General features: G+C 31.9%; 2 protein-coding genes across 4 annotated transcripts in view; one reads left to right on the forward strand and one right to left on the reverse strand.

The window, feature by feature from the left end:
• LOC127726325 (cyclin-G2-like) overlaps positions 1-27105 on the reverse strand; it is a 486290-nt gene that overhangs the window by 366098 nt on the left and 93087 nt on the right. The window lies entirely within an intron of this gene.
• Positions 1-27105, forward strand: part of LOC127726321 (allene oxide synthase-lipoxygenase protein-like) — a 157400-nt gene that overhangs the window by 122808 nt on the left and 7487 nt on the right. For all 3 annotated transcript variants that reach the window (XM_052233644.1, XM_052233645.1, XM_052233646.1), the window contains 9 exons: positions 2190-2234; positions 3874-4002; positions 7419-7516; positions 8562-8694; positions 16187-16282; positions 17385-17481; positions 19296-19413; positions 19777-19869; positions 24752-24812. In XM_052233644.1, the coding sequence (XP_052089604.1) occupies positions 2190-2234; positions 3874-4002; positions 7419-7516; positions 8562-8694; positions 16187-16282; positions 17385-17481; positions 19296-19413; positions 19777-19869; positions 24752-24812 (870 nt within the window). The remainder of the gene's footprint in view (positions 1-2189; positions 2235-3873; positions 4003-7418; positions 7517-8561; positions 8695-16186; positions 16283-17384; positions 17482-19295; positions 19414-19776; positions 19870-24751; positions 24813-27105) is intronic.

A 27105-nucleotide genomic window follows, 5' to 3' on the forward strand; every position in this document is an offset into this window, starting at 1 on the left:
GATTTATTAAGTATTGCGCAACAGCACAGTGTATTGCACAACAGCAAGAAATCTTTAACTGAATATAAATTCAATTCATATAACCGATTACAAGTTCTTTGACTACATTTATTCAGAAACTATAATATGTCAAATATTTAATTACAATCCAAATTCAGACCTGTATCAAGCTTGAATATTGTGTCCATTTTTGCCTCAACTGTTCAGGGTTGGACCTCTGTGGGTGTATCCAGCTGCGCTCAGCGAATCAGTTTATTACTTAATTAAGAACTCCTTTTTGTCGAGCCTGCGACTTTTGTCGCAGAAAGCTCGACATAGGGATAGTGATCCGGCGGCGGCGTTAGCTAACTTCTTAAAAGCTTTATATTTTAGAAGGTGGAAGGTCTGGATGCTTCATACTTTGTATATGGATGCCTCATGTTACGAAGTTTCCGTCAGTCACATGTCCAATGTCCTTGACCTCATTTTCATGGTTCAGTGACTACTTGAAAAAAAAGTTAAGATTTTTTGTAATGTTGATTTCTCTCTTATTATAAGTAATAGGATAACTATATTTGGTATGTGCATACCTTGCAAGGTCCTCATGCCCGTCAGACAGTTTTCACTTGACCTCGACCTCATTTCATGGATCAGTGAACAAGGTTAAGTTTTGGTGGTCAAGTCCATATCTCAGATACTATAAGCAATAGGTCTAGTATATTCGGTGTATGGAAGGACTGTAAGGTGTACATGTCCAACTGGCAGGTGTCATCTGATCTTGACCTCATTTTCATGGTTCAGTGGTTATAGTTAAGTTTTTGTGTTTTGGTCTGTTTTTCTTATACTGTATGCAATAGGTCTACTATATTTGGTGTATGGAATGATTGTAAGGTGTACATGTCTAGCTGGCAGGTGTCATCTGACCTTGACCTCATTTTCACGGTTCAGTGGTCAAAGTTAAGTTTTTGAGTTTTGTCTTTTTTTCTAATACTATATGCAATAGTTCAACTATATTTGGTGTATGGAAATATTTTATGATCTATATGTCAGTCACGCAGGTTTTTTTTTTACCTTGACCTCATTTTCAAGGTTCATTGCTCAGTTTTAAGTTTTTGTGTTTTGGTCTGTTTTTCTTAAACTATAAGCAATAGGTCAACTATATTTGTTGTATGGAAGAATTGTTAGCTGTACATGCCTGCCTAGCATGGTTCATCTGACCTTGACCTCATTTTCTTGGTTCATTGGTCAATGTTTAGTTTACTTGGTTAATGTTAAGTTTATGTGACAGTTGTAATAAAGCTTTATATTTAGGACTATCAACATAATATCAATGATTAGTAAAGAAGGCGAGACATTTCAGCGTGTGCACTCTTGTTTCATTCATAAATTACTTTATACTTGGAAATATAATTTTGCTTGGAGTTATAGTTTCTAAAAAAAGTATTGTCATTGAAAGAGTTGACATGTTGCAATGTACATTTATTCTACATAGTTCTATGGTACCAAATCAAAAGTTTATATTAAAGAAAGAAGTCAAAGGTTTCCCATCATAGTTTAGTTACATACATTTTTTTTGTACCTGAGGTCGTTGAATATAGATCATTATATAAATAAGGAGATGTGTCATGATTGCCAATGAAACAACTATCATCCATACATTGTACTTACCAGTAACAAACCACATTTGCAAAGTTGAATAAAATACAGTTGATAACATTTACTTATTACTTAAAAGAAAATGCCAAACTATTTTAAACAGTATTTGACTATAAACATAGATAAAAAAGGTACTAACTGGACATAATGCACTAGTTCATAAACAAGTGAGAACAATCGCCTTCATATAGTGCTCAGAATATGACATTCATAAAACTTGTTCAATATCATTAGAGAACTCTAAATCTTAAATACTGAAAGCCACCTCTGATAAGTACAATGTACTATGCAAGATAATGATATAACTGGACTAAAAATACACACAACCTGTAATTAACTGCCTTTACAGCGCTTTCGCGCTTTGATTTATAATGATGTCATAGTGATTGGTTTTATCAGTCTTTATATTCATACATAAAAGAAATTTGGAGGTCAGACGTAAGAATTAAACTGTTTTTTATCCTTTTTTTTTATTATGTTTGCTGTAGACATCTTTGATCATTTTGAATTATAGTATTTTATGATATTAAAAAAATAATTATGATTTCTTTTAGGTAAAAGAATTACCAGAAGATGAGAGATTCTCATTTGATTATCAAGTAAGTTTAATCTGCATATTGCATATATTCATGTACCATAGCCGCGGAACAGTGGTGGACAATTGCAAGTCGGTGCAAGAAATTAAAAAATCGGAATGGTGTAGCGCAATTGCAAGTCGGTACAAGCAATTGAAAAGCCTGAACAGCGAAGCTCAATTGCAAATCGGTGCAAAAAATGTGAATACAAGATAATATAAAATCTAATAAAATACACTTATTTCTAGAAAATCTACCTCTGACAATGTTTTGCTTGCGTTGTCAAAACAAAACATTTACAATCACAATAATAATTCAGGTTTCGGAAGTTTTTATAGTGATGGGGAAATGGACTAGAACATCTTTTTATAGTATATTTCCCATGATATTCCTTTTGTATTATCCATAGAATTTGACATACATCAAAATACAGTACATATGGAGCGTATAAGTCATAATGTATGTTAACTAATTTTGACACGCTTTCATTTTTATCAAATAAACACGGATTTATGAATTATTAACGAAAAGAAGCAGTAGATAAGGCTGACTAGTCAAACATCAAAAGCATATATTAATGTTCACACACTTTTAAAAGTACTTTTCTTTTCTCAAAGATTGTATTTGATTATTTACAATTGAAATAATAAAACTTTAAAAAATACATAAAATTAAAACCGGTTTTATACTTAACAAGGAAATATCATTCAATTCAAGCATATAACAAAATATATACGTTTTAATAATCTCGTTTTAGTATAAATATGTATATTTGTTGCCATTTTAAATCTGATGAGTAAAAGATAAGGGCCCTAATTTTCCAAAGTGTCTCAGAACTAAAATATATTCTAAGATGGTCTCAAGACATAAGAGATATGTTTTTGAAAGTGGCTTAATTTCAGTTAAATCCTAGAAATAATCAAAAAGTTATGACATCAGAATACATGTCTAAAGTTGGTTTCATGCTTATAGGTATTATTTGACTATTCATTGTATCGAAAATAAGAATTTTATAACTGCCAACGGCAATTTAAGAAATATACATTGTCCGTTAAATGTAGTTCCATGAAATTATCGTGTGATGCGCACATGTCCTAACATAATGTAATGACCATAGTGTTTATTAAGTAAGTAAGGCCGTACGGTTGCTTAAAATTGCTTACATTGACTTCATTTGAACTTTGGTCGTTAGTTGTCACATCTCCTTATAAGATATTGCACATAAATCAAATCGTTTCAATAAAGGAATTCTATCTTAGAAAATACGATAAATCATGAAATCTTATTCACAACAATTTGTACAACTCGTTTACTTACACATGCGCACAGATAGCTTTATAGAGTACAATTAGCCAAGATAGAGCCAGACTTCATACAGGGAATAACATAACTAATCTTTTAGGTCAACGTAAAATATGAACCAAGAAACCCTGATGATTTCAACTTACATTGATTTTTGGACAACCTAAATGGAATGAAATAAATAATAAAGACTTCAGGAACAACATTACAAGCGACGTACATGTGCCTTTGCTTTTTGTGGGTTTTTTTTTTTTTTTTGCTTTGCAAGTACTGATTTTGTGTCATGGATGGATATCCCATATCCTTTCTTTTCTATTGTAAGTTGCTTGAATAATGTTAAAACTTTTTTTTTCATGTAAAGTTCAGCATGGGTCTGAAAGGCAAAATTTACCGAGAAGAAAGTCAGAGATTGGTGATGGCCAGCGGCCGCGAGTGGAAGGATGTCGAAGACGTGAAGTCTGTGTATACTACAGTGTTTGGAGTCCCACAGGTAATTGCTACTAATAGTTGTAATATTTCGTGCTGCTTTCGCTTTGTATACAACAACGTGTTGACATTCTGGATATATTTATATTTAACGCATAATACACATTTCCCCCCTCACCACGTAAATCCACATGTATCTTATCATATGTACAACTACTATGTCGGATATGCAGTGTAAAAATTCATATAGAAAAAAAAAAACAGTCAGCAGAACTTTTTCTCATTCTAATGCATGATAAAAAGAACTAATTAGAGCATTGGAAAATGTTGAAAATTAAAATAAAATAAAATTTCGAAATTTCATGATTGATCTTGACGCGTTGACGTCATGTCAAAACATGACATCATTCGAATGAAAACTCTCCAGCTGATGGTTATTCCTTTTCTTGTAGGCTTCAGTTTGAGATACTTTCTCTTCAAAATTGATTTTTTGAGAATAGAGTTGGTTCATTTCCAATTCTATTGAATTAATCGCACATTTATAGATTTCAGCAAGTTAATATAGCGGCTCACTCCCAGATACCACATGTTAATTTAAGATTTGACGGTAAATAGAAGCCTATAAAAGAAATTGTTAAATAATAAATGCACATTTTTGGGTTGAAAATTTCAAGAATTGAACACATTTTTCAATGGTTTTTGACGCGATGTATTATGGTATACCGTTGTCCGTCCGTCTGTCCTTCTGTCTGTCTGTCCGTCAGTCGTCAACACTTCGGACAATAACTAAAAAACTCTTTCATCAATTTTCATGAAACTTTGGTGAATTGTTTATATCAACTGACGTAAGCTCCCTTTCGATTTTTATGAATTTTAGATTTTACGTTTCCTGAATTTTATGCATAAAAAAAAAAGATTTTCCAGTTTTCAGACTATAAATCAAAAATTCTTTGAGCAATTTTTATGAAACTTATATATATTGACATAAGTTCCCTTTCGATTTTTGAAAATTTCTCATTTTACGTTTTGGAGTATTGGGACTTTTTTCATAACTGGAGGCTCTCAAGAGCCTGTGTCGCTCACCTGTATTTACTGATGCTTTGGAAATCATGTAAAATAAGGTTAAAATTATAATTAATAGTATTAGATATTAGATATTATAATGATATCTAAGATGATAACAAAAAACTGCAAAATTTTTGTAAAATTACTAACTCAAGGGCAGCAACCCAACAACGGGTTGTCGGATTCGTCTGAAAATTTCAGGGCAGATAAATCTAAATCTGATGAACATTTTTGCCACCTGTCAGATTTGCTCTAAATGCTTTAGTTTCAGAGATATAAACCAAAAACTGCATTTTACCCCTATGTTCTATTTTTAACCAAGTCGGCCATGATGGTTTGAAGGCGGGGTCATCGGACAAATTTTCAAAACTAGATACCCTTATAATGATTATGGCCAAGTATGGTTAAATTTATCTCAGTAGTTTCAGAGAAGAAGATTTTTGTAAAAGATTGCAAAAATTTACAAAAAATTGTTAGAAATTGACTATTAAGGGCAATAACTCCTAAAGGGGTCGAATGACAATTTTGTTTATGACAACTTATTTGTAGATCTTACTTTGCTGTACATTATTACTGTTTACAGTTTATCTCTATCTATAATAATATTCAAGATAATAACCAAAAACTGCAAAATTTCCTTAAAATTATCAATTCAGGGGCAGCAACCCAACAACAGGTTGTCAGATTTGTCTGAAAATTTCAGGGCAGATAGATCTTGACCTGATAATCAGTTTTACTCATTTTAGATTTACTCTAAATGGTTTGGTTTCAGAGATATAAGCCAAAATCTACGTTTTACCCGTATGTTCTATTTTTAGCCATGGCGGCCATCTTGGTTGGTTGGCGGGGGTCATCGGACACAGTTTTTAAACTAGATACCCTAATGATGATTGTGGCCAAGTTTGGTTAAATTTTGCCCAGTGGTTTCAGAGGGGAAGATTTTTTTAAAAAGCTAACGACGACGGACGACGGACGCCAAGTGATGAAAAAAGCTCACCTCAATTGAGGTGAGCTAAAAAATGGGAATTTTCCAGTTTTCGGACAATAACTCATGAACGCTTTGAGCAGTTTCCATGAAATTTTGGTGACTTGTTTATATCTATTGAAATAAGCTCCCTTTTGTTTTTTTACAAATTTCTTATATGATATTGCGGAGTTATGGAACTTTATTTGTTGAAACATTGTCGATTACTGTCAATTTTTCTGACTTCGGATAGAACTTTATACGTTCAAAAATTCAAAAATAGAGGCCACATACTTAGTTAAACTTGAATTAGCCTAAATAGTGCCAAATTATTCATGTTTTGTGTCAATGGGTACCACTGTGTGTGCATGTCTTTTTTTTTTTTGGGGGGGGGGGGGGGGGAGGGGAGTCTATTTGAGCAGCGCTCACAGTATTTCTAGTCATATAAATTCATTAAAGACATAAAGACAAGCAAAAAGGGGACGGGCGTATCATGCGCTTATGGCGCAGCACTTTATTTAAGTTTAAGAACAATTCATGAAAGCTATACATTTGTTAGAAATTTGAAGATTTATCTTGCAGGGAGTAAAATAGAAAGCCACCATTTGAAAATTTCCATCAAATATGGCTTGCAATAATTATTTTTAAACATGTTAAATTAAACATGTAAATGAAAATATCATATCGTGAAAACATGATAACAGTGCGTATGAAACGGGATTCTGGAAAAAACATATTTATTAAGGTAATAATTAATATCAAATAACTCATTCTATAGAATATGTTAATACACAAAGGTTGTAATTGATAAAAGTGATATGCGTGTATAAAAGATACACACATAAAATATAGAAATTAATTTTATACATACACATTACACGTGCACAATTTTGGTTCAGATTTAATTTTTAATTTTTGTTTTAATTTTGAAGTCAATTGTGTTGTATGTTTCATGTATGTTTACACATAATTGGCTGCTGGATTTCAAGTATTTTCACATTAACCAGTTTTTTTCTGCATGGGTTGTCCTCCCAAATTTGTTAATATAACGGAACTATAAACAACTGGCCTACCATGGGAGGTTTGGCTAGCGATAAAAAAACCATCATTTACTTCAGAAAATGCCTGTACCCAGTCCATAATAATTATTTTGTCAGGTTTTATGGTCTTGCCCCTTTTGAATTTACATTGAAGTTTGGAGTTCGGTATTTTTGTTAATACTTTTTTTCTTGAAATTCATGACCCACACAAAGTTTTTGCAGTGTGACAACCCTCCTCCCCTCCCCGAGTTGACTTTGTTCTTTGGTGTGACTGTAAGAACATCACAATATATATTGGGGATGAAAAAAATAAAACGTACTAACCAAATTGTAATTACAACATAATAGCTACATCAAAGAAATACACAGTAAGAATAAACTATATTGCCATAGTAATTGTTTTGTAAACAGGGTTCAAAAACCTTCAACGATGATGCTAGCTTTGGACGTCGGAGGTTGAACGGTTTAAATCCTTCAATATTGAATCTCTGTTCCGAAATTCCTAAAAAGTAAGTGTTTAGTATATCAAATAATTAATTAATATTAAGCATACGCTATGAAACATTAAAAGTCAATATGAGTGAAATTGAATTTTATGTATTGATGTGTGAACTTGGTAGACTGAATCACAAAAAAAAGTTTGTAAATGAAATTTTGCACTTGCAAATCAGCAAGCTCCGTCAGAAAACCTTTACTTATAATTTAAATAAAATCCACTAAAAATATGTTTGGATCATTTTCATTTACACTTACTTATATGAATTCATACCAATGCGTTTATAAAATGGGCTTTACATTAGGTAACAGTAGTTTACCAATGTCATAAATCGATAACTAGTACTGAGACGAATCAAGGTAACAAACAAAAACTCAGAAAGGAGCCATGCTGTGTGCGTCAGCTGGGTAAGAATCTCCTGTTATGTATCCATTATCGTCATTCGAATCCATATCCATTCCGAATGTCAGAATCGAAATTAGAACACAATCAATCAGTCAAATTAGAGATGAGACGACTATTATGGTTCCTTAAAATCAAAGACTACGAAAACCTATCACTAGTTAATACAGACAAAGACATATCATATCGGTCAATCACTTCGTGATGGTGACAATTAAACGTATGTGTTGTCGATTTCAGTCGTTTTTCCTTTATCACTCTGTTGGAGCAGGTTTTTTTTTGAGAATATATATCTGAAAGTGATATATGTATATATATATATATATATTTGAGAAGGTTATTTGAACGAAATCTTCGTCATATAAGTACCAATAAGAACATGTCGTCCAGTAGAGGTGCATAACTAGTACCTATTGCACTACCAACTATCTGTTGGAATGCATAACCCATATATGTCATCGATATCGGGAAAATAGCATTGTCAAATTCCAACTACTCTTTTATTTATTCTAATTTATTTATTACCTGTCATAATCAACTCATTTGTGTATTTAAACATGAACGCAAATATGTTCCGATTAACCAATAATATTACTTACTCAGTTAATGTAATTTTTTATCGCAGAATAATTTCATTTTATCTTTGTACTTCATAGTTTTGGAGTGACTGAAATAATGGTCAAACCGTTCCTAGAAGGCAAGACAATGAAACAAGCCATGGACGATAAAAGGCTGTTTATTATAGACTTGGCGATATTGGAAGGATGTCCAACTGTTGGGGAAACCATTGTAAGAAGTAGTTATAAATCTTTATTGTGTTGCATTTATAGCAGTGGATACAAAGTTATCATTAGTATCTGTTGGCAATATTTTAAGTATAATTAATTCCATGCAACACTCTAACATATTTTGTTACACCAGATTTAACGCATTGCAAAGTATTCCAAAATTCAAGCTTTAACCGTACGCTAAAATGGATGCAATATCTAAATTAGAAAAATGACTAATTTTATACCTAGTTTTCAATTTTGCGTGCTTCTTAAACTTGTATAATTTGTAGTTGTCATTTGTACGTTGGTCTTTTTTTTTGGTTATGGAGGTGTCATTGTTTCATAGTATTATTTTTTTTTTATAAAAAGGACTTCACCATGACAGAAGTTTCTGTAACTTATATGTCTAATTTGTACAAGAATTTTATCTTTCGTCTTGGTGGTTTTATATGATAATGCAATAGGCAAAATATAACTTATACAATATAAGATTTTCCATAAAAAATTATACTACGAAAACATTTCGCAAACTTTAACTCCACATTAAAACGTCGAAAATAATATTATCAATAAAACACCTTCAATGTGTTCGACACCTTATAGATTCATGCATAATAATCACGCATATAAACCATTGATATTTTATATTGTCAAAGGCAGAAGTATCTCGCGTTTTTCCAAAATATGTTACTTTGGAACATAAAAGGTTTATTTGTTAAAATGAAAATGCCGGGATATGAGAGTCCAGTGTGTGAGAGAAACTGGACTTGCATTGCATAAATATACATAAGAACATCGGCAACGTTTTCGAAGCCATTAAATGATCAATAGCTTAGGTTTAACAACAGGTAAATATATATATATATAAATATTTAATGAAAGTTAAGCCTTTGATCATTGAACATAAGACCAAAAATAATACACAGCATTTTCCCCGCGGCTGAATTATTTACTTCTGTAAGTTTTATCCATCTTTAAAACATCTTCAAAAACAAGTCGATGATCTCTTATGAAAATGTAACAATGTAGAATAAAGAGATGCGGGATTATTTTTAAACAATAAGGCAACTATCTACAAGAAATCAAATGGCGTGAATATAAGCAATTATAGGTCACCGTACGGCCTTCAAAAACGAGAATAATCCATACCTTATAGTCAGCTATAACAGGCCCCGACTTGTAACGATGTATGTTGTGTCAGACCGTTTACGAATTCAAATTATGAAAGACGTGGACTTCATTTTATCAACTATAACGATTGCTTAATAAAATCAAAGAATGCTAACAAAAGTGCAAATTCGTGCGAGATAAAAGTTAACATGGGATGACTAGTATTGCTTTCGTTTATTAAAATAAAACGCCATCAAAACTGTCAAGGATAAACACTAACTGCATCAGGGATTTGGCTTATCTAAACTTTCCACAGTATTTTTCACAGGCCGTATATGAATAAAACCACGTTTAGCATATGCCATAAGAATCAAAACTAATGTAGATGAATATTTACTGGATGTTTTGGCGTCATTTATGGAGTCGAACATTTTAGTTCAATCGGTGTTAAAGCGTTTTCATCTACGGTCTTATCTTCAGTAAAAGTTGTAGATATTAAAATACTCGAAGTTTTATGTAATTGAGTATATTACGAACATTCAACCGCGAAAGTGTTGTTTGCTGTTTAGTCGAAAGGTCCCCAAAAAACACTTTCCCAGAGTATTTAATCTAGACTTTTTTCGTCTAAATACCGTTGTTACCGAACGATTTTATAGTAACTTTCGAAATGTTAAATACGAGTAGCCATAAGATATTTTTTTAAAGAAAGGACCGAATGATTTTGTTTTCAGTTTAATCTCTTCTTCACCAAGATTTTCATTAGGAAAAAGAGTACAGCTGATTTTTATTCAAGAGTTAAAGATTTTCCTCAATATTGACACAGATGGACGACTTCACACTAAAATCTATGACAAACGGGACGATTTCAACTTCCCAATTATCAATTTCCCATTTCTCATAAGTAATATACCCTCTGCCCCCTCGTATGGTGTTTACATATCTCAGTTGATATGTTATGCTCGTGTATGTCACACTATACGGACTTCATATACAGGTGTGTGCTCCTTACGCAGAAACTGCTCCAACAAAGTAAAGAGGAGGAAAGATTAAAAATGACACTCCGTAAATTTTATGGACAACATCACGAATTGGTTGATCCATACGATGTGTCTGTGTCTAAACTAACTAAGGACATGTTTTCCAAGTCTTAGATTATGGTTTACCATTTACGTCGTCTGGTCTTACAAGTACCGAACGTGACCTATCCCCGAATGTGACTGTTTTACTGAGTGTTAATTCACATTGCTATGAGACGTGTCTCGGTATTTGTGTATCCAGCGTTCGTGTATTAAGTTACGAAATTTTATTTGTAATTCTGATCGGATATTGTCTTTGTGTCGTTTATAGTTGTAATTCTATCTTCTATTTTCTATTCGTATGTAAAAGAAAGATAATTAATCACCTAGTTCATTTGTATGAGTTTAGTTTAAAGCAACTATGTGTGTTTTGGAAGAAATGCCGACATAGTTAGTTGCACTATTACTAACACAATTCTATATTAATATTCTTGAAATTGTTATAAAATACAACAAATAACATAATTAGAAACCTAATCTTGATTTATATCCAATTTTTAGAAATTTACCTGTGACGTTACTTTTTGTGGCGTTGATCCATTCGTGTTACAGACACACACTTCGTAATTTTATTAAGCTGTTTTTGTGTACTGTCCTAAATTATTTTAGTTATTCGTTGTTATTCTGTGGTTAACATGTCGAAATGTACTGTTATATTATTTATTTATATATTTCTCTGTCTTTGGTATTTTTGCATTTATTTGTACTCTGTACCCGTCATGTAATGTTGTCATTTTAGAGGCATATTTAACATTGCCATAAAGCGCGGAGGTTTGGATAGTCACAAAACCAGGTTCAACCCACCATTTTTTTCTTAAAATGTCCTCTACCAAGTCAGGAATATGGCAGTTGTTATTCAATAGTTCGTTTCTATGAATGTTGCATTGTTGTTTGTTTTTTTTTTGTTGCACTTCTGTGTTCTGTTATTTCGTTGTTTTCCTCTTATAGTTGATGTGTCTCTCTCGGTTTTAGTTTGTAACCTGGATTTGTTTTATCTCAATCTAGTTTATGACTTTTGAACAGCGGTATACTACTGTTGCCTCTATTTAGCAGATGAATAATATTTCGGTCCCATCCTTAAAAAAATGATAACCTCTCGGTGTTGAATGATGTTAAGGTATCCCGTAAAAACATAGCCCTAAAAATCAAATATTCACCACAAAGTGTCATTCTCAAGAAGAAGGAGTGTTGTTTAATATAATGTATATCATTATATAAATAACACTTAGCTGAGAGGGTGAAAGAGCAGAGTGTTACCCCCGAGAAAACATTGTCAACCGAGGCTAAGCCAAGGTTGACAATGTTTTTTCGAAGAGTAACAATTTGCTCTATAACCCTCTCAGCCATGTGTTACTTAATTTATTATTTTGAATGTTCTGTTATAACTATCACGTCTTTTACATACCAACCATCCGTATTTAATAAAGCGCACAATTGAACAAGCGTCTCCGTGAAGGGTAATAGAGTATTTGCCATGAGATAGAGTAAATTATCTCCCTTGTATTTACCAATCAAAATCTGGCATTTTGACATGAAGCATAATAATAAAGACTATAGAAGGGGGTATAATAAAAAGATATACCACAAACTTTCATCTAAGACAGATTGTTCAAAACAATTTCTTCAGAGAAAATGTAAAATGCAATAAACTAAATGAAAAAATTTCCAGATCAGTTTTCTTTAAAAATCAATGATATATGTAAAACCTTATTATACAATTCTCATTCATCATTCATGCAAGGAGCAATATTTTTTCAGTCCTGAATTTGCACTTTTGTAAGTGTTCTGTGACTTTAATAAGCAATCGCTAGAATTGCAAAACTGAATTTCACTTGACGTATTTTCCGTAATTCCCTTTTTCGTCTGTATGAACGAAATCACCCAACTAAACTGAATTAAGCTGCGGATTGTTTCAAGGTTTTGTTTTAGTTATTTGGTACAATATGTGTAGGTTTTCATTTTAGGCAGATCTAGACATAATGTGGTATAGACAACTTGGAAGCATACGAAATATATAATTTGAACTTCACTTGTGGCTTAGTTATTCATACACGTGACTTCGATGTCGTGTATGTTTAACAGAATTACTTTCATTTAGTATGCAACGTCTTTTTTTTTGTTTTAACACAGCTAGAAGTCAATCGAACCTGAAATTGTATGTTAAGGATATTGTGTTATCTATGTAACAACCACTTGACCTACACTTCAAAACTCATCACATATATCAAGCTTATGATTTTGTACGCCATACTCGCGTTTCGTCTATATAAGTCTCATCAGTGACGATCGAATATAAAAAAAGTCCAAATCAATCCAGTCTTCTTGGCATCATGCATAACATCCCTAAATGCAGCTTCTGACTTGCCTATAGTAACAAGATGGGTGCCAATAGTTGAAAAGAAACTTTTTTGGGGGGTCGTATTTGCTGAATATTTTTTTCAGTGTAGGGCAAGTGATTATTGTATATCTGTTTGTATTTTCTCATTTAGTCATAATATCGGCTTTCTTTCCTTAAACTATGATTTTAGATGCCATTTGATATATAATCTCGTTTTTCTTTAATCAATCGCGAGTGATTGTTGACCAAGGTTTAGGCAACAAATCTATATTTTGAACAAAATTTACAACAACTTGTAATTAGTTTCAATGTTTTTTTAACATTTATTGCATTTGACAAAAAGATTGATGTACTAGACAAAATCAGTAAGACATTGCAGGTAAATGTTTGAAGTTCTAAATGTTATTCTATACAAATGCATTCATTTTTCGAAAAATACACTTCTGCATTTTCATTATCCCTATACTTATACTTTACAAAAGAATAGCGCCAATTTCTCTTAAAAATATACTTGATCAATTTATAAGTTAATTTAAGTTAATATGATCAACATTAGTTCTTAAGCCAATAGTGTGAACATCAGCTGTATATTGGGATTTTTCCTGTAATTCAACATTGACTATGAAAAAAGTAAAATAACAAAGATACCGAACTTCAAGAAAAATTCAAAACGGAAAGTCCTTTATAAAATGGCAAATTCAAGCTCAAACACATAAAACGAATGGAAAACAACATTCATATTCCTGATTTGGTACAGCCATTTCCTAATAGAAAATGGTGAATTAAACCTGGTTTTATAGCTAGCTAATTGTTATCAAAGGTACCGGGCTTATAATTTAATACGCCAGACGCGCGTTTCGTCTACATAAGACTCATCAGTGACGCTCAGATCAAAATAGTTATAAAGCCAAACAAGTACATAGTTGAAGAGCATTGAGGACTTAAAATTCCAAAAAGTTGTGCCAAATACGACTTAGGTAATCTATGCCTGGGATAAGAAAACCCTTAGTATTTTGGAAAAATTCATACTTTTGTAAAAAGGAAATTTATAAAAATGACCATATAATTGATATTCATGTCAACACCAAAGTGCTGACTACTGGGCTGGTGATATCCTCGGGGACGAAACGTCCACCAGCAGTGGCATCAACCCAGTGGTGTAAATAGTTATCAAAGGTATCAGGCTTGTAATTTAATACGACAGACGAGCGTTTCGTCTACATAAGACTCATCAGTGACGCTCAGATCAAAAAAGTTATAAAGCCAAACAAGTACAAAGTTGAAGAGCATTGAGGACTTAAAATTCCAAAAAGTTGTGCCAAATACGACTTAGGTAATCTATTCCTGGGATAAGAAAATCCTTAGTATTTTGGAAAAATTCATACTTTTGTAAAAAGGAAATTTATAAAAATGACCATATAATTGATATTCATGTCAACACCAAAGTGCTGACTACTGGGCTGGTGATATCCTCGGGGACGAAACGTCCACCAGCAGTGGCATCAACCCAGTGGTGTAAATAGTTATCAAAGGTATCAGGCTTGTAATTTAATACGACAGACGAGCGTTTCGTCTACATAAGACTCATCAGTGACGCTCAGATCAAAAAAGTTATAAAGCCAAACAAGTACAAAGTTGAAGAGCATTCAGGACCTAAAATTCCAAAAGTTGTGTCAAATACGACTAAGGTAATCTATGCCTGGGATAAGAAAATCCTTAGTATTTTGAAAAAATTCATACTTTTGTAAACATGAAATTTATAAAAATGACCATATAATTGATATTCATGTCAACACCAAAGTGCTGACTACTGAGCTGGTAATACCATCGGGGACGAAACGTCCACCAGCAGTGGCATCGACCCAGTGGTGTAAATAGTTATCAAAGGTACCAGGCTTATAATTTAATACGCCAGACGCGCTTGTATGACAGTCGTATAGAATTCCATTATATTGACAACAATGTGTAAGCAAACCAAACAGACATAATAGGTAAAAATGTCAAAAATTGGGGTACAGCAGTCAACATTGTGTTATAATCTTAATCACTATAAAAATAAATAACCATTTCAACAACAAAAAATTTAATGGCATAAAGACACTCTATAGATAAAGTACAAAAGCAAAAATGAAAGACAAGAATACAAAATTGACCATAGCACAATAGCACAATGGCGGGATGTATAAATACCGAGCCACGCTAAAATTATATTACCAAAAATGGACTAAACAGTAAAGGTTAAAATGGTACAAGGACAAATAAAAAGAAAACTATAACACGTTATAAAGATGATAAACAACGTCAGTACCTAGAATCTATACTTCAAGACCATCAAGTATTATTTGTGAAGTTGATACGAAATATTTATCAAAAAAGTCTTGGTATCTTCCGATGCACTTTTTTAGAAAAAGGACGAGACGTTCTTTGGCATAACCCTGGTTCATCAATTTTCTGCTCAGACAGTGGTGACGTTTTATAAAATCTGAGAAGCAGCTGCAAGCTCTTGAATACCGAATGAGTTCGGAAATGTATATCCCATATGCAGGTGAAGTTTGTATATTGCTGCTAAGGTGGGGGAAATTTATAATTTCAAAATTAAAATCGTCTCGTTTGTCATAGATTTTGGTAGTGAGATGGCCGCTTATGTCAAATTCGAAGTATAAGTCTAAAAATGAGGCGGAGGAAGCCGTGTCTGTTGTTTCAGTTTCTACTTCTGAAGGATATATTAATGGAACACAATCAGAAAAGTTTCGAATGTTAATGGAAAGAACATCATAAATGTATATGAAACTACTGGTACAAGTATTCATTATAATCAATTTATGAAATCAGCCAAGGTTCCCTGTACATACAATACTTTCATAAAAAATTCTTTTAAAAGTTGGAAAATAAGTACGAAGTCGGTTATCAAAAATCTGAAGTAGCCGAGGACAAATATATCCCAAAATATTGAACACGATTACAGATTTGACTGTTATTTCTTGCAGATGACATGTCCATTTGCTTTATTTTATTTTAACGATGCCAAATGTCTTATGCCAATAGCAATACAGCTATTTCAGAAGAAAGGACCAAGTAATCCGGTAAGTGCGGGATACCTTATCTATAACTTACATTTCTGTCAGATTATTCTCCCAGTTTACAAACGAATAAACGGGACTATGAAATCAAAAGCATATTTGCAAGACTAAATATTTCAAAAATATTTCAGTAATGGTATACGCTGATCATTCAGCATTCTACTGACTTGTTAATTTCAATTATCATTAATCTCTCGGACTTCATGTCGTGTATTTGCATGTATAGGATGTTTCTCCAGATGAGATAATAATGGTAAAGCTCAGTAGTTATGACTCGGTACTGTCCTGATTTATAACAATTTTATTTCTAAAAATCTCATTATTGAATTAAGAAAGTAATAGGATATTAAGGTTCCAACTCCTTCAGGTAATGTTGACCTTAGATGAATTTGGCTTTTTCTCTGAAAAAAAACTCGTCATAAATTTATATATCATTCTGTGGCCTATTGATTTGTGGACTAATATAGCTTCTTACGTTTTTACGTTATTTATACAACCATGGCTTTGAGCATTCCTTATTTAGGTAAATGCAGGTAAGTTTACAAAACAAAACAGTCGGGTTAAAATCCAAAGCTTAGCCATGTTTTCTAAATGAATAACTCATTATAGATACAAAGCTTTAAATTTTGTACGCCAGACTCGCGTTTCGTCTACAAAAGACTCATCAGTGATGTTCGAATCAAACAATTTAAAAAGGCCAGTTAATTTATAATTTTGACCATATAAATGATAAAAGGGCAAATTTAAAATAGTTTTAAGATAATTCACGGTAAAAAGAGTTCCTCTTTTTATGATCCGAAATGTACGACGGTTATCTAGCCCTACACTTAGTTTACATCTCACTATATCGAAATTTTCCAACAGGCCTGAATTAACACACCAGTCAACAATAGATATAAGAAGATGTGGTATGAGTGCCAATGAGACAACTCTCGCTGTAACAAACAAATTATTAAATGTTTTGATGAAAACATGATAGTTGTTTTGAATTATTTTTGATTATAACAATTTCATGTCTATGTTTTAAGTTGATCAAATGATGTAACAGTTCCAGGGGATCGTTGTTTATTATATATTATATCATTATTTTATATTTTACAAACAGGTTTTCTTACCGTCAGATCCAGAGTACACCTGGATGATGGCAAAGATGTGGTACAGTGTGGCTGATTCTACATATCACCAAGCTCTGACTCATCTAAGTATAAACATTTTTTTTTCATTTTGACATCTATTTATACAGTATTTAGTCCTAGCTTTGATTGTTTTAGTGAAAAATTGAAATAGGGAAAAAACGTATTTACGTTTTCAACAGTACTTTATCATTTTTTTTTTTTTTTTTGAAAGATTCATTTTTTGTTTTGAATTAATGGGAAAATCTCAATACTGTTCCATAAACATACATGAATCCAAAAAATGATGATGAATTACTGTTTAACGTCCATCGGCAAATCAAATACATATTCAGGACGAGAACAAGTTAATGCAATATGAATATGACCCTGTTTTTACTAGACCAACACGATGAGCATGATTTTAATGTGCTAGTACAAAAAGTAACAGACCTCACGAAGATAGGACACCCTACCTTGAACATATTAGTCTGACTCCGAGTTCACCAGTCTTATCGCATACCTAGCGGAGTAGCAGCAAATACTAATTTAAAAATCTTTGGTTTGACTCGGCCGGGGTTGAATTCCACGACTTCCTGCGCTCAACGAGAGCATGCTCCCACGAGAACACACAGGCGGTCTTAGGAAACCAGGGAAGGCAACTTAAAATGCCACTATAAGTGAATGTAACAACACGTTAAAAGTTTATCAGGTCTCTAAAATTGCATCTATGGATGGTTACCATGTATTTAATGTTCCTTCCTTGGATAAATGTATATTTTAATGGAAAATCCATAATAATCAATGCCACAATGAAACATCTTAATGAGAACCAAATAAGTGCTAGTGGGTGAATATGGTTGATAAAAGATTAAAATTCACGGGAACATATAAATTTCAAGACGATAACAGGATTATTTCATATGAATAGAACCCCATTCTACTATTACTATATTTTGACGATCCAGCTATAAAGCGTTCTTCATAAGGATTTTTGTTTAGGTATCCAGAATAAAAACTGGATATTTTCATTGTTCTTTTTTATTTTTACACTAAAGGACAAAATGACGTTTTTGTGATTTTTTTTTAAATTTCCTCTCCGTGAATGACGACGGGACATGTGTGGGATTCCAAGATTAGCTATGAATTCCGATAGCTAATGATTGTTGCATATAAAAATGATGTTAAAAGATGGATTTTTTTCTGCTGGAAAAATAACATATTTGTTGTAAAGCATCAATAACCTCGGGCTTTTTGAAAGGGTTATCAACCTGTGTGCTTATTTTACATCGTAGATTCGGAATGCGCCTCTGAATGCATGACCGAACAGCTATGATCCCTTCAGATTAGGTGTCCAATTTTGGTTCTTCTGGCTTACACTTAACACATTTTATGGTATAGTCCTCAACTGTAACTATCAAAAGCCTGACGTTCTTTTTCTAGTTGATGGTCTGGAGAATCGATAGTTCGGGCCTTTTGCTAACAACTCTCGTAGCTGTTTATTGTTAACGATGGCAATGTCTCCAGTAATAAAATGACAAGCGAGGCTGTAATTGTATGGGGACAAGGAATAAGAGCAATCTTGAGGTTTGAATTTCACATCCTTGAGGATAAAGTTTCCTTATACTCTCGTTTGGTGTAATGTCAACATAAAGGTATATGACAGTTGTGGTTTTAACTTGGTATCTTTTTAGTAATCATAAATTGTTTCCTTCACAGGTTTTTGGTGGAAACCATTTCTAAAATTGATAGCACCCAAACCGGTAATAGCGAATTCTATATTAACAAAATCTACGTTTTTCCTGATCTAAGTAGGTAGTTGCCACGGTATTGAACAAGGACATTTTTTATCCTATATTTATCTTTAAACTTTGTCATAATGTTTTTTTATCTTTTTTTCTCAGATTTTACTCATTTGATGATGGAAGGAATATGTGTCGCAGCTAAGAGAAACCTAGCGCCATCACACCCAATTATGAAATTACTAAATCCACATTTCATATATCTCATGGCAATAAACAGGTATATGTTTTCTTTTAAATTATCATATATTATGTAGTCACACCACGTTTAACTGACAACCAGTAAACTATCATAAGTTTTTTTTAAAATTTAAACAAAAGAAAGCCAATTTTAGCCTGGAAGTCCAAACAAGAACGAATGGGACACCTGATCTGTAACTTGTCAATACGGAATTTCAATACTAAATATCAGCTTAAAATCACGAGCCATACTGTTAAACAATTTTAATAGTTCAGTCTGGTAATATCGGCAAATTTCGATTTAACTTACTAATTTTGGGACAGTCTTGCCTTAATTTAATTCATATACTAGAGTCTATGACATAAGACCCATGCTTAGCTAACTGCAATCCTTATTCTTTAGTTTGGCACTTGGTACGTTGATTAATCCTGGTGGATCCATAGACAAAGATTCAAGTGCAGGCGTCAACGGCCACTTTTACATAATAAAAAAGAGGTGAGAAATTTAGTTATAGGAGATTGTTTTTATTGTTGTGAAAGAAAAACTTTATTTTTTTTGTCTAATTGTCAAGGTACAAGGGTACACACTTTTGCATAATGAAAAAGAGGTGGAGAAAGTTAGTTATAGAAGATTGTTGTGGAAGAATAAAGTTCTTTTTCAACCTTTGAATTTGTCCTTTGGACAGTTTTGCGTGTAATAAATCAAAACCTTTGATACTGTTGAATTTCAAACGAAATATCAATAAAATTTCTTTAGATCATCACGACATTTTAAGTTACTCATAATGAGCAAGTATTTAATTATCATGCATAAGAATACAAAAACACTAGAAAAAAAATAAATAACCTGGTGTTTATCTGGGTGACGACCAAACTCGTTAAGCGAAACTTTTGTTGGCATTTAAATGGATTTTTGGAACTGTTTACTATAATAATAAATACAACTAACTACTATGAACATTAAAAATCTTCACATTTGTTCATTAAATTGTCAAGGGTTAGCAAGGAAAGAAAAACGCTTTAGACTATATACATGGTTTCAACAACAAATGTGTGACATTTTAATGGCACAAGAAACCCATTTCTCAAAAAATATCATAACGAAAATTAATAATGAATTTTATGGAAAACACCACCATAGTCTAGGCAAAACAAACTCAAGGGTGTTTCTTTCTTTATAAACAACACACTTGATTTTAAACTAATAAATGAATTTTGTGACAATGAAGGAAGAATAATTATAGTTAATTTGGAAATTCAAGATAAGATATTTACTTTATTAAACTTGTATGCACCAAATGAAGTTCACGCAAGGAACACATTCTTTAAAAAAGTACATGGGTTGATTGAAGAGCACACTCTTGGTGCATTAATTGTAGGAGGTGATATGAAGGACCTTCTCTCTAGTATAGATACAAAAATTCAAAATCTTCATAAAAAGTTTAAAAAACCAGTAAATAATCTTAAACAGGTAATTAAAACAAATAAACTGATAGACATTTGGAGGCTATTAAATAAAACCAAACAACAATACACTTGGAAAAGGAAAAATTCTATAAATACGGCCAGTAGAATTGACTTTTTTATAATAAGTTCACAAGTACGCATGCTGACGGTATCAGCTGACATCAGACCAGCTCAAATTTCAAGTACGGACCATCAAGTTATTTCTTTAAAATTGGAAATTTATTCAAGTAATCGAGGAAAGGGTTACTTTAAAATGAATAATAGTATATTAACTGACTTTCAATATCAAGACATAATAAATAAATTGATTGATAAGTATGAGAATAAATTTAATAATGAAAATCTTCTTACTCAGTGGGACTTGTTCAAAATTGATACCAGAGACACTACAATTAAATACTGTAAATCTAAAGCCAAAGAAAGGAAAAATAAAATCAATGTTTTGGAAAACAAAATTAAAACTTTAAATGAAAGATTAGATACATTACCTACGGACACAAATAATAATCTTTCTAATGAAATAAAACAATTAGAAAAAGAACTTGATGATATATATTTGTTAAAGGCAAAAGGGGCCCAAATTAGGTCAAGAATAAAATGGGTTGAGGAAGGTGAAAAAAAATACAAAATTCTTTTTATCTTTAGAAAAACACAGGCAATCAAAAAAATTTAATAATAAATTAGTGTCCCAAAATGGGGAGGTAACTGTAGATCAAAGTGAAATTCTAAATATGAGTAAAGAGTATTACAAAGTCCTATACAAAAGCTCTAATCCTGATACTGAAATCTTAAAGACATATATTGAAGGTACAAACATAAATCATTCTTTGACATCTTCTAACACTTAATATAGAAAAACAGTTGGAAAAATCAGAAAAAATAATAAACGATTGGAAAAAAGGAAATTAAGCATGATTGATAAAATCACTATCATCAAAACACTTGTTATACCTAAAATTACATATATTGCATCACTAATAAATCTGTGCAAAGAAACTATATCTAAGTTTAAGAAAATGATATACAATTTTTTATGGGAGGGTGGTAGTGAGAAAGTTAAACGCTCAGTGCTAAGAAAAGATTATTTAGAAGGGGGGTTAAAAATGACGGATATTGATTCTTACATTGAAACAATGAAAATAAATTGGGTTAAAAGACTTACAGATGAAACTTGGGCAAACTGGAAAATTATTCCAACCTCTATTTCAGCGAGTTTAGGGGTAAAAACCTACTATTTAAAATGAACCTGGGTTCTCATAAATCATTAGAAAACATAAAAAACCTGCCCACTTTTTACCTAAAAATCTTAAAATGCTGGATTAAAAATGGTGGCGGGAAGACATAAAAACCTGAAAAATTTAGAGATATAAGGAAACAAGTTATATGGGGAAATCAATATATTAAGAATCAAGGCAAAAGTTTATATTTTAAACATTGGGTAGAAGAAGATATAATTTTATTAACGACATAATTGACGATAAAGGAGAAATTTCTCAAAAATCTTAGATAAACTAAAAAGGAAACAAAATTGGATAGCAGAGACATGTACTTTACGTAAAGCTATACCCAAATCTTGGGAGGACAAATTAATGAGTAAAACATCAATAAATACTAAAATTCATATTCAACAAGATATAAGATGAATTGCCATGGATTGTATTACAATCTGGATAAAATTTCATTCAAAGAAATATATAATATTATAATCAGATCTAATAAAGAGCTTCCAGTAGGATTCTATGTATGGAAAAATCATTTTACTTTTGAAAACATTATTTATTTTATAAAGAAAAACCTATCTTTTACATTCCATTTTTTAAAAGATAATAGAATGAAAATGTTTAGATGGAAATTATTGCATAACATTACAGCAATTAATCAAAATTTGTACCGTTGGAAAATATCTGATAATCCAAACTGTGTGATTTGTTCCAAAAGTGATAACTATAATCATTTTTTCTTTGAATGTAAATGGGTAAAAAACCATTGGTCAATAATTTATGACATATTTATGTATTCTAATATTGATCAACATGTCTTCTGTCTTAAAAATATTGTACTTGGATATAAAATTGAAGATATTGAATATAATCCACTTAATCATGTTATAACAATGATTTGTTTTGTGATTTATAAATGTTTTTATCCATCAGAAAAGAGAACTACATTTGTGAATATGTTGTCAGTTCTAAAAAATGAAATTGAAACACAAATGTTTTATCATCCAGATAGTCTATTTTTGAGAAAATTTCAAAGGAAAATATCAGCAGAACTTTGATTATATTCATTGTTCTATGAGAATTATACCTTAAATAAATACTCAAGTATTTAAACAACAAAGAATCAATAAATCAATATATATATCAATCATGAGGAGTCAATAGCTCCTTCCTTGATCTCTTTTATATACTTCATTTTTTACTTACCTGAAATATTCGATTATTCTAAGTTTAAAAATTTACACATTAGATAATTGACTTGATGATTATAATAAACTACTTACCATTTCATGAAATTATTTGTCTAGCCATGTGGTCAACCATGCTTGTTTGGTAAATTTTACTTTCGGTTAAAAAATTTTTTTTTACTAAAACAAATGACGGACAACAATCCGGGTTTTTTTTTTTTCTTTCTCTTATGATTGTTTATATATAGGATCACTGAATAATGTATATGTATTGTGTGCTCGTATGAATACTTTGTAAAATGCAACTAACACAGAATATAAATATATGATCTATTTAGTTATTCTAAATGCTGGGGATTTTCTTATCCCAGACATATAACCTTAGCCGTATTTGGCACAACTTTTTGGAACTTTTGGTCCTTAATGATCTTCAGCTTTGTACTTGTTTTGGCTTTCGTACTTTTTTGGTCTTGGCGTTGCTGGTTGGTCTTGTGTGGACGAAACGTGCGTCTTGCGTATTAAATTGTAAACCTGGTACCTTTTGTAAGCTATTAATCGTATGTTTCTCTGTCCTATATGTTCTCCCATTTATTTGTATTGTAGTCCTGTCATGTAATGTTGTCATTTCAATGTTATATTTAACATTGCCATAAAAGCGGGAGGTTTGGCTAGCCACAAAACCAGGTTCAACCCATCATTTTTTTCTTAAAATGTCCTGTACCAAGTCAGGAAAATGGCCATTGTTATATTATAGTTCGTTTCTGTGTGTGTTACATTTTAATGTTGTGTTTCTGTTGTGTCGTAATTCTCCTCTTATATTTGATGTGTTTCCCTCAGTTTTAGTTTGTAACCCGGATTTGTTTTTTTCTCAATCGATTTATGAATTTCGAACAGCGGTATACTACTGTTGCCTTTATTTGCTAATCAAATCCCCTGGTTTCATTAGCAATTATTATCACAGGGAGGAACCTTAGCGTCATTGTTGTAGCGCTAAGGGACATTGTTCACAACCAGAAGTGAAATAAAATATTTAAAGTTGAAAAAAAAAAAAAAAAAAAAAAAAAAAAACGGAACATTGCAAATATGGTCCAAAAACTTCGTTTTTTGTCAAATTGTCAATGTACAAGGGGTACACATTTTTAAAAGTTGACATGAAAGTCAAATTTGGTCTAAAACATTAAACAACGACAATTGATAATCATAAATATCATATATTACAAACCAAACAATGCACACAACAATTATTTTAAATGAAAATTATACTGACAGAAAAGAATAACATTAGATTAGAAGGTCACTTATGAATAGATTATAGATATAATGTAATGTTTGTTGTTCTTTGTCTTAGGTAATCTCTTTAAATGAAACATACAATTTAGACTGCAGTGCTACATAAAAAAAAACATTACAATAAATTGATATATGCCAACTTATGAATTGCGTTATGTGATTATCAATTTTTAAATTCCTTATCTCTATATACTCTATAAACTTAAATTTTTAGCATGGAATTCTGGAGATTGGATTTACATGGAACTCTTCCAGAGGATTTGAAGAGCCGAGGGGTATGCTTCCTTTTTTTTTTTTTTTTTTTTTTTTTTGAAAAGACATTTTTTTTAATGTATTTGTTCACCTAAAATATTTATCCCATTTGAGAGATCAAATTTCGACATTTGAGTGATTTTTTTGCTGCATCCAACATGATGAGTTCAAAATAACAATGCATACAAAGAATAACAGAATAAAGTACAGAACCAGCATCCAAGCCAACCAACAACAATTGACTCCTCCGGGCTAATAGACATACAAAGACAATCAACAGCCAACAATGTGGTGGAATCAAAACATTTGTACTTGCACATAATTCCCATCTTTTAAAATTGAGAATGGAAATGGGAAATGTTTCATAGAGAAAACAACCCGACCAAAGAGCTGAAAACAGCCCAAGGCCACCAATGGGTCTTCAACACAGCGAGAAAATCCCCTACTCCTAGGCGGGCTTCAGCTGGCCCCTAAACAAAAATGTGTACTAGTTCAGTGAAAATGGACGTCACACTAAACTCCGAAACATATAAATGAACTAAAATTTAAAAAAAAATACAAGACTAAAGGCCAGAGGCTCCTGACTTGGGACAGGCTCAAAAATGCGGCGGGGTTAAACATGTTTTGTGAGATCTCAATCATTACCCTATACCTCTAGCCAATGTAGAATAAACAAACACATAGCAATACGCACATTAAAACTCAATTTAAAAGAAGTCCGAGTCCGATGTCAGAATAGGTAACACCAGAAACTTAATCAAAATGACAATGATACATAAAATATCAAAGGACTACTAGCAGTTACTGACATGCCAGCTCCAGACCTCAATTAAACTGATTGAAAGATTATGTCTTCATCATATGAAAATCAAGCACAATCCCTCCCGTTAGGGGTTTAGTATCAAACCATCATAAAATATCAAAGGACTACCAGCAGTTACTGACATGCCAGCTCCAGACCTCAATTAAACTGATTGAAAGATTATGTCTTCATCATATGAAAATCAAGCACAATCCCTCCCGTTAGGGGTTTAGTATCATACCATCATAAAATATATAAGAAGAACATAACCCGTATCATGCCAACAACTGGTTTTAAAATAAATGTGTTTATTTCCGATGCAAAGACCTTATGAGTGAATCAATATTCATTCCAAAATATGCCATCTTTAATGACCTGACAACAATATCGTAACTATACCCCTTCTTAATAAGTCTGTTTAAAGGTTTGGTTAGCTTTTGATGTGAATGACGACATTTTTGTGCTTTGTAAAGAATATTACCATAAAAGATTGAATGTGAAATACCTGAACGTATAAGATGTCCGTTTAGACCATACGGCTTTATAGAAAAAACATGCAATAAACAACAAGTCCATTACATATACATATAACATTCATTGTAAAAACCAACAGCTTCAATAGCAAATGATGATTTTACAAAAACGTCGTAGATAGAATTATGGTTATATATGCCTATATATGCATATGATGCTTACTTGGCTTTTTACTTTACATCTTTGAATCGTTTTTTTTTTTTTTTGTAAATTAAATAGAAATGCAAAATAGACAGTTAATCTGCTTTTAAAGCTATATTCATAATGTTTGTAGTTCAAAGGTTTGGTTGGCTTGCTTGCTTTGTTTGTATAAATGTTTCCTCAAGCATAGTAATTAAGATTGACATCTGAAATCAATAGATAGGCGGGGCTTCTGCTTGTATACATTATAGGACTACCAGCAGTTACTGACATGCTCCAGACCTCAATTAAAATGATTGAAAGATTATGTCTTCATCATATGAAAATCAAGCACAATCCCTCCCGTTAGGGGTTTAATATCATACCATCATAAAATATGTAAGAAGAACATAATCCGTATCATGCCAAAAACTGGTTTTAAAATAAATGTGTTTATTTCCGATGCAAAGACCCTATGAGTGAATCAATATTCATTCCAAAATATGCCATCTTTAATGACCTGACAACAGTAGCGTAACTATACTCCTTTTAAATTAGTCTGTTTAAAGGTTTGGGTAGCTTTTGAGGTGAATGACGATATTTTTGTGCTTTGTAAAGAATATTACCATAAAAGATTGAATGTGAAATACCTGAACGTATAAGATGTTCGTTTAGACCATACGGCTTTATAGAAAAACATGCAATAAACAACAAGTCCATTACATATACATATAACCTTCATTGCAAAAACCAACAGCTTCAATAGCAAATGATGATTTTACAAAAATGTCGTAGATAGAATTATGGTTATATATGTCTATGTATGCTTATGATGCTTACTTGGCTTTTTTACTTTACAT

This window comes from Mytilus californianus, unplaced genomic scaffold, assembly GCF_021869535.1.
Source record: "Mytilus californianus isolate M0D057914Y unplaced genomic scaffold, xbMytCali1.0.p SCAF_17, whole genome shotgun sequence".
Classification (NCBI taxonomy): Eukaryota; Metazoa; Mollusca; class Bivalvia; order Mytilida; family Mytilidae; genus Mytilus; species Mytilus californianus.